The sequence below is a fragment of the Cebus imitator genome, unplaced genomic scaffold (genome assembly GCF_001604975.1).
Source record: "Cebus imitator isolate Cc_AM_T3 unplaced genomic scaffold, Cebus_imitator-1.0 Scaffold21, whole genome shotgun sequence".
In the NCBI taxonomy this organism is placed as follows: domain Eukaryota; kingdom Metazoa; phylum Chordata; class Mammalia; order Primates; family Cebidae; genus Cebus; species Cebus imitator.
Window position 1 is genome coordinate 4,752,468 of NW_016107336.1, and position 9,719 is coordinate 4,762,186.

A 9,719-nucleotide genomic window follows, 5' to 3' on the forward strand; every position below is an offset into this window, starting at 1 on the left:
TTTTTGAGATGGAGTCTCCCTCTGTTGCCCAGACTGGAGTGCGGTGGCACAATCTCAACTCACTGCAACCTCCACCTCCTGGGTTCAAGTGATTCTCCTGCCTCAGCCTCCCAAGTAGCTAGGGTTACAGGTGCCCATAACTACACCTGGCTAATTTTTGCATTTTTAGTGGAGATGGGGTTTTGCCATGTTGGTCAGGCTGGTTTGGAACTCCTGACCTCAGGTGATCTGCCCATCTCGGCCTCCCAAAATGCTGGGATTATAGGCATGAGCCACTGTATCTGGCCCCAAATTTTTTATTTGAAAAAAAGTAAATGGTCCCAGTTCCTCTATGAATCAAATAAATCTATTTTTATCACCTAGTTAAATAGATCCCTGGGTTTCACTCTGGGTCTACTGAATCCAGTCTCTATGGGTGGGAATCAGGACAGGGGATACTTAAAACATTCCCCACATGATTCCAATGCACAGCCAGGGAAAGGCATTGTTTGTCTAGGCTGGGATATTTCAATCCTTCAACCCTTTTACCTTTAACACAGAGGTGCTGCTTTCCAATGTAAATGGAAGAACAAATGTGTTATTTCTAACTCAATTTTTATGACTAGTTCATGGTGGCAAAAAAAAAAAAAATTGTAAAAACATCTTTTCAAAGGGCATACACATACATAGGCAACTTTATACATTAATGTAGAATAAACACTGGGTATACCAACAGACTTTGAGAAGCTGATAATTTCTCTGTAAATGAATAAAAACCAGCATAGTCACCAAGAACTTAAATACATATATTCACTTCCAATTTTAACTTCAGAATCATTTAAAAGAACTCCCCCCCTCCCCCCTCCACCCAAAGACACTTAATCTTGACCATTAACTTACCCTTTGGGGTCTAAAAGATCCCGAACTTTCTCATTATAAATTTCCATATAGGACACTTCAACTTTAAAGGTCTGTGACTCATTTTGCTCCAAAGAGATCCTCTTAAATAAAGCACAGCAGAGCCTTGGAATAAGGCCCAGCTGCTCAGAATGGCCCATCATGGAAAAGGATTTTCCCGAACCTGGAGAAGAGCAAGCAGAAAGAAGAATGGGTAGAAGAGGAAGCAAAATGCAATGCTTCAACCATACAAGGTTTCCCCATATGCTGGCCAAGGTCACAGAGCAGAAAAGTGGCCAACTTAGCCTCAAACCCAGGCTTTTGGATGCCCAGGCTACTGTTCTTTCCATTACACTCAGGGCTTCCAGTGTCACTCAGCAAGATCTGGAGGGCACCTCACTTACAGATGATGTGTATAAATGCAATCACTAAAAACACATTAATAAGTATGTATAGTAAAATTCCAACTATACATTATTAAGTAACTCATCATATATTACGTTATATATATTCTCTCGTCTGAATCTCCTAGTTATCCTGTGATGTGATATTAGGCAGCACTGTTATGATTTATTTATTTATTCCTACCTTATTGTTGAAAGATCTGGCTCAGAGTGTTAATGGCTGAGCCATTAGTATGTTTTTGTTTTGCTTGCTTCAACCAACTATTTCATAAGCTTAGGTTTAATAATCTGTCATTACTTCTGTGTCCTAGTCAAAGTCCTCAGTATAGGATGAAACTAAGAGTTTTCCCATCACTTTTACTATGCCATTTATACTGAGAAACTGGTAATGATGATGATGATGATTATTAATTATTATTATTAATTTTTTTTTTTTTTTGAGACGGAGTTTCGCTCTTGTTGCCCAGGCTGGAGTGCAATGGCGCGATCTCGGCTCACCGCAACCTCCGCCTCCTGGGTTCAGGCAATTCTCCTGCCTCAGCCTCCTGAGTAGCTGGGATTACAGGCATGCACCACCATGCCCAGCTGATTTTTTGTATTTTTAGTAGAGACAGGGTTTCACCATGTTGGCCAAGATGGTCCTGAACTCCTGACCTTTCAATCCACCACCAAGTACTGGGATTACAGGCATGAACCACTGCGCCTGGCCTGCTTGTTTTTTTTTTTTGTTTGTTTTCGTTTTTTAAAGAAACTGATAATTATTTTTCTACTTCAAATACAGGCTAAACTATAATTGAGGAAAATGACACTTAATAACTTGAAACTAGCTTTGCTTATTAACACTGAAATTGCTCAATTACCAAAACTACTGTACCTTCAAAAAGAGGATTACTTTTGATCACTTAACTCAGTTAAATGTACAAAGTCAAATACATTTTTCTGTTGCTTTTCACAGTTATTTCTATTTTTATTTTTCATATTTTTAATTTTTTGACACAGAATCTCATTTCATCACCAGGCTGGAGTGCAGTGACGCAATCTTGGCTCACTGCAACCTCTACCTCCTAAGTTCAAGCAATACTCATGCCTCAGCCTCCAGAGTAGCTGGAATTACAGGTGTGCACCATCACACCCAGCCAATTTTTGTATTTTTAGTAAAGATAGGGGTTTTACCATGTTGGCCAGGCTGGTCTCGAACTCCCAACCTCAAGTGATCTGCCCATCTCAGCCTCCCAAAGTGTTGGGATCACAGGCATGAGCCACTGCACCTGGCCTTTTTCTATTTTTAAATAGCAAGAAATACATATTTAATGTCATTTGTTAAAAAAAAATTTTTTTTTTTTTGAGACAGGGTCTCCCTCTGTTGCTCAGGCTAGAATGGGGTGGTATGATCATAGTCTCAAACTCCTGGGCTCAAACTATCCTCCCACCCCAGCCTCCTGAGAACCTGGGACTACAGGTGTACCACGATGGGCTAATGTTTTTATTTTTTGTAAAGATGGGCCTTACTATGTTGCCCAGGCTTGTCTCAAACTCCTGAGCTCAAGAGATCCTCCCACCCCAGCCTCACAAAGTCCTGGGATGACAGGCATGATCCACACATCTGGCTTATAAAAGCAGCTTCTTACCTGTCTGTCCATATGCAAAAATACATGCATTATACCCCTGAAAGGCTTTTTCAAGAATTCCTTCCCCAAGGCACTTGAAAACCACTTCTTGACCTAAAAAACAAGACAAAAATTAAAAAATTATAAAAAAGAATAATTTTTTTGAAATATTTGTATTGGTAACAACATTATGTCAACTCAAAAAATGTTAAAAGTGTTCTGAGTGCCTACTAAGTACAGGACTGTGTATTAAGAGCTTGATATATGCAATTTCATCTATACTTCTAACTACAGCTCAGAACCTTGACACACTGTTTCGCTTTAAGACATTTCTCTAGATATTAAAGTTTTCTTTCCACTGTGAGTGGGCCATATGGAAGCATCATTCAAATTTGGTTGTTTTTTCTTGTGACTAAGTATCTACAATGTCATTAAACATGAATTGCCTTATCTCCCCAGCTAGATTCTGAACTGCCACTGAACAGGACCACGTTATATACACCTTATCCCCCTCAGCACCTAGCCTGGTGTTTTGTACATGCCAAGTACTGAAAAATTGTTAGTTGCTGAGGATGGATTGATGACTTGAGCTGCTGTTTGTAGATTCACAGGCACCTGTCACCTGTGTTCCCACAGGAGGAGTGGGGACAAGTTCTCTTACATGAATCTCTGTGTATCACACTGCAGCTCTTGGGGCAATTGTGTCATGCACTATACTATGGCAGAACAGGGCTGAAGAGTAAATGTGTGACGGTCTTTTTTAAACACATAAAAGGGCAGCATTTGCTTTGAATTTGGTGAAATCTAATATTTATTCTGCATCACTAAGACAATTAGTCTTATACTCTGCTTCCTGTCCACTTACAGTCCTTGGAACATTCACTATTACAGCGTTTGCAGAAATTACTGGTTTAAGTACCTGCTTCCTCCGCTGGAATGCGAGCCCTTGATGCCCCAAACTATAACCCGCTTAGCTTCATAATCCTAGAGCCTAGTACAAAATGCTTAATAAATGTTGAAAGAATGAGTCAGTTCAACATTTGTATCTTACATGATAGTTCCTTTTATATTTTAAAATAATAGAACACAACATAAGCTTTCAGCTTTATGTTTTTTTCTCTTTCTTTTTTTTTTTTTTTTTTGTTTCGCAGTCTTGCTCTGTTACCAGTGCAGTGGTGCGATCTTGGCTCTGAACCTCCTGGGTTCAAGTGATTCTTGTGCCTCAGCCTCCTGAGTAGCTGGGATTACAGGCACACAGCATCACACCCAGCTAATTTTTGTATTTTTAGTAGAGACAGGGTTTCACCATGTTGGCCATGATGGTCTCCATCCCCTGACCTCATGATCCGCACACCTTGGCCTCCCAAAGTGCTGGGATTACAGGCATGAGCCACTGCACCCAGCCTGGCTTTATGTTTTTCTTTTATGGAAAGTTGGATCTGATTTTAGAAGTCTCTTATTATACTATGATATATGATGATTGCAGAATGAGACTCTTAAAAGTGTTTTGATACAAAATGAGATAGTATTTGTGATATGGTTTAGTTCTGAGTCCCCACCCAAATTTCATCTCGAATTGTAATCCCCACGTGTTGAAGGAGGGGCCTGGTGGGAGGTAACCGGATCATGTGAGTGGTTTCCCCTATGTTGTTCTCATGATAGTGAGTTCTCACAAGACCTGATGGTTTAAAAGCGTGTGGCTTCCTTTGCATGTTCTCTCTCACCACCATGTAAGATGTGCCTTGCTTCCCTTTTGCTTTCCACCATGGTTCTAAGTTTCCTGAGAACTCCCCAGTCACGTGGAAATGTGAGTCAATTAAACCTCCTTTCTTTACAAATTACCCAGCCTCAGGTAGTTCTTTACAGCAGTATGAAAATAGACTAATACAATTTGCAACCATTATGCTGCCAAAAAATAAAATCTGACAACATCAAATATTGCTGCATTGAGGAAATAGGTATTTTCATAAGCTGTGTATGGTGGGAGAATAAATGAATGAGACATTCTAGAGGACAATAAATGAATAGAGACATTCTAGAGGACGGCATCTATAAAAAAGAATATGCCTACACTGTCTGACCCACTGTGAGGCATCTATTCTAGAAACACATTCCCACAGAGGGCCTTGTGAAGGCTGTTCATGGCAGTGTTATTCATAACACTGCAAATGGGAATTGAGTTAAATGTCTGTAAGTATGAAAGTGGTTAACTGTGACTGTTTTATATGATGGAATATACTACATAACACTTTTAAAAAACAATAAACCCCCAAAACCCACATCTATGTGTAAATGCTAGAGTTAAAAAACATTGTTGAGTTACAAAAAGGCCATGTTCATAACTGCACATATAATGTAAAAACTTACGTCAAATTGTGTGTGTGCGAGTGTACGTGTGAGAAAGCGAGCGAGCTGTGAATGCTAAGTGTAAAAAAATGGATAGAAAAAATATACCAAATTTATGTAACTTTATTTCTCTATTGCTAACTTCTACCATCTAACATAGATGTTTGGTAATTTCCACCAAACAAGTTGGTGGAATATGTGCATTTTTAAAAATGGGTCTAATCAGAAGTACCTTTTCTAAACACCCAGGTATGCTGTGATAAGTACCTTAAGATCTGTGTGCAAACACACATCTATTCTGAGAAGAATAAGGTATAATCAAAATTATTATCCACTTCACAAATTGCTTTTACGTTATAGTCAAGTATGACAGTCTTGTGCTCACAAAGAAAATACCTGACCACTCTAGTGCATGATCTTTCATACACATTAATATTTGTTTCTCATGTTTTCTCAAAGGACCTTCCTTATTCCACATATGTTCCTAAGCCCCATGCTAAAAGGCAGGTCTTAAATCTGGAGCCAAGCCCTATATCAGAGAAGACTCAGAATTAAACTCAGCCTGTGCCCAGGCTTATTAGAATTGCTTGTGGTCCTCAGCCAGAACAAAATGCCATTCGAAGGCATTCTAAAAGCAATGCATTCTTGGCACAAGCAGCTGAACAGAGCAATCCTGTTTGATCTTCCACACTGGTTAACCAGCCCAGAGGAAGGGATTGGGGTGAGGGTGGGGACAAGAGACTTCAAGAGTTGGCTAGGTCAAGCATCCTGACCATAATTAATGATTTCAATTCATATTTAGTAACTTGGAAAAAAGACAACAGCGTGAGTTGATGAAAGGATTCAATTGCAGAGAAGCACTGTGGTCAAAGAGATTTTATCATGGCTTCTTAGAGCCATGATAAAGTTACTATCTATTATATCTATTCCTACATCAGGTAGTAAAAGGTGGTCCTTCTCATTTCTGCTCCTGATGCTGAGTAGGCTGGAATTAGGAGAAATTATTTTCCCTAGGTTCTTTCAAGAGTGAATCACAATGTATCTTTTTCCTTGGTAGGAATGGCTTTTTAAACTACAGATTATTAGTTGGAAAAACAAGGATGACTGCTGTATGGCTATATGAAATAGGTTTATGACGTAAATGGAACAACCACTGGGATATGCATACTAAAACTGCATAAAAAATAAATCAAATGATCAAAGAATTCCCCAGCATATAAAAACACAAAAGTAGGACGGGCATGGTGGCTCATGCGTGTAATCTCAGCAATCTGGGAGGCTGAGGTGGGAAGGTTACTTGAGGCCAGGAGTTCAAGACCAGCCTGACCAACAAAGTGAGAGCCTGTGTCTATAAAAAATGTAAAAAATAAAAAAAAAAAAAAAAAAAACAAGTAAATTTCAGTTTAGTGTATGACCAAATTATTGCAAATACTAAATAGGACATGACTTAACCTACTAAACTTGTATTCTTTTATTCTTTATGCTACTAAGGAAAAGCAAAGATAATTTTTATCAATTTTTTTTTGTCCTGTTGGCAATGTACTTTACATATTTTATATAATTGAATCCTCATAATACCCAGGTAGGGTAGGTATGAATTATGACTGATAAGGTGACTGGGGTGTGAAATGATTAAGTCATTTGACCAAGATCTGGTCATCAGTGAATGGCAGGGTTTGGGTCAGCTTATAGTGACTACCTACTATCAAGGCTGATGTTCATCTATCATCAGTAACTCATGCTACATGCTACTGGGAATCAGTTGCTCTCACCACTGGTCTCCAGGATAATTTTTACAGACTCTCAGAACTCGTCAGACTGCACATTTTTTTGGCTTTTTATTGTGTTTTTTAGATGGAGTTTCACTCTGCCACCCAGGCTGGAGTGCAGTGGCACAATCTCAGCTCACTGCAACCTCTGCCATCCAGTTCAAGAGATTCTCCTGCCTCAGCCTCCTAAGTACCTGGGATTATAGGTGCCTGCCACCATGCCTGGCTGATTTTTGTATTTTTAATAGAGATGGGGTTTCACCATGTTGGCCAGGCTGGTCTTGAACTCCTGACCTGAGGTGATCTGCCTGCCCTGGCCTCCCAAAGTTCTGGGATTACAAGCGTGAGGTACCACGCCCGGCCGGCACAATTTTTTTTTCATGTTTACCTTTACTGTGAGATTGTGAAAACAGTGGTTGCTACATCTTAGGAGAGTGCCTGGCATGCAGTATGCATTTGTATTTACTGAATTATTCCTGTGTTGATATTGCTGTTCTCAGAAAAATGTATTTTTAATTGGGAGCCTCTTCCCTCATCAGTGACATGTAAGTTATCGGAATACTATTCTTTTGTACTCCAGCCTGGGTGACAGAGTAAGGCTCTGTCTCAAAAAAAAAAAAAAAAAAAAAATTGTTCTTTGAACTTAAAAAGAAACGTTTAATTGTATTAGTTACACTTTGGTCAAAGTATGACTGTTTATGAAATTCAAATGAATCCTTTAAGACTATAGTAGGCCTTTGTTAAATAAGCCAATGGGGTATGAATAGATGTGTCAACATACTATGTAGGTACTAATTAGGTAATTTTGATAAAAATTACAGATCACATTTTTACTAATACCCATAGTATCCTCCTGGATATTACAATAAAATATATGTGACCAACAACAAAAAAACTAGTCTCTCTGATTTCCACTAAATACTGTACATGTGATTTCAAATATATTCAACTTCTTTTAGTTACAGATATGTTTGGCCGATAGAATATAATTCAAATGTATCATATTTAGTAAAGCTTTGTTCATAACTAGGACAGAAAAAATCTGAGAAAAACAGAACATTAAAACATAGAAAACGATTATACTATGTTCTGAAAAAATTGTTTATTCTCCATGTATGTTTACAAATTTACGCAAGATTGGAGTCTAGAGAGACTGTAATACATTTTATTATTAAGGCTTTGTGTCTCAAAGGCAATGTATTCTCTTTTAAGACAAGAAATAATGGACATCTTCCCACCTCTACAAATATACATCAACAGTAGCATTTTTAATAGGAGCTCAGCTTTCCATTGTATAAATAATGGATGCAATCAGCTCCTTACTATGGACATTTAGATTACTTCCTTTCATTTTTCTGCAATATTTATTCTTACATGCTTACTTCTGTGCAGTTTCCTACTGACTTTGCTGGGCAAAACTTTAAAAAACCCAATCTTCACGTTTTCTAACAACGCATGCATCTCTACCTTTAGCACGCTCCACAACACTCCCTATGATCACTGTTCTTAGTTTTGACTAAGTGAGTAGGAGAAAAAAGCCTCTTGTTTAAAAAGCCTCTTGTTGGATAATTTTTCTTTTATTGTTCATTTGTATTAACACTTTAGTAAGTTGACTATTTAAGCCCTTGGGCTAGCCATTACTTTTCTTCTCATTAATTTTAAAATCCTCATTATACCTTAAGGATATTCACCATTGGTCTACCACATATGTCATAAATATTTTTTCCCAGTCTGTCATTTGCCTTTTGGTCTTAAATTATTCTTGGTCATACAAAAGCTTCTGGTCTTTCATATTCAAATTTTTTCTCTTTTCCTTCATGATTTTTGCCTGTGATATGTGTTAGGCCTCCTAAATCCTTTTTCACCCCCAACTTTTATACAACTCACCCATATTTTCTTCTAGTTTTGTTTTGTTATTATTTATTTTATTTATTTTGGAGACAGGATCTCGCTTTGTGTCCAGGCTAAAGGGTGGTGTGGGGATCACAGCTCACAGCAGCCTCAAATGACTGGGCTCAGGTAATCCTCCTGTACCAAGCTCCTGAGTAACTGGGATTACAGATGCCCACCACCACTGTTTTTGACACTATTTGACTTTCAAATCTGAATTTTACTCCTTACTGGCTATGTGACACTGGGAAGGTTCCCAGTTTATCAGTAAAATAAGACTAATAGTTGCTACCTAAGTGGCTACTGGGATGGTTTAATAAACCAGTGTAGGTAAAGCCCTTATTATAATACGTGGCCAGTATAAGTCTAGATATATTTTAGTTATTATCTATTATCATCTCTTAAGTCTTTAATCAATTATAATTAATTTTACTGCAAACAAAATGTCATTAGCTATTTTTCCTTCAGATGGCTCCTTCATTTCTGCAACAATTTTGTGGCATAGTTCAATTTCAAAGATAAAAAGAAAAAAGGCACTGGGCATGGCGGCTCATGCCTGTAATCCCAGCACTTCGGGAGGCCAAGGTGGGTGGATCACCTGAGGTCAGGAATTTGAGACTAGCCTGGCCAACATGGTGAAACCCCATCTCTACTAAAAACACAAAAATAAGCTGGGCATGGTGGCGGATGCCAAACCTAGCTACACTAGAGGCCGAGGCAGGAGAATTGTCTCAACCTGGGAGGCGGAGGGTGCGGTGAGCTGGAATTGTACCATTGTACTCCAGCCTGGGTGACATGAGCAAAACTCAAAACTCAAAACTCAAAAA

General features: G+C 38.6%; 1 protein-coding gene across 11 annotated transcripts in view; it reads right to left on the bottom strand.

The window, feature by feature from the left end:
- KIF13A (kinesin family member 13A) overlaps window positions 1–9,719 on the bottom strand; it is a 225,297-nt gene that overhangs the window by 98,517 nt on the left and 117,061 nt on the right. For all 11 annotated transcript variants that reach the window (XM_017521644.2, XM_037736015.1, XM_017521643.2 and 8 more), the window contains exons 5-6: window positions 2,909–3,001; window positions 880–1,060 (exon numbers count right to left, since the gene is read on the bottom strand). In XM_017521644.2, coding sequence (XP_017377133.1) covers window positions 880–1,060; window positions 2,909–3,001 — 274 coding nt within the window. The remainder of the gene's footprint in view (window positions 1–879; window positions 1,061–2,908; window positions 3,002–9,719) is intronic.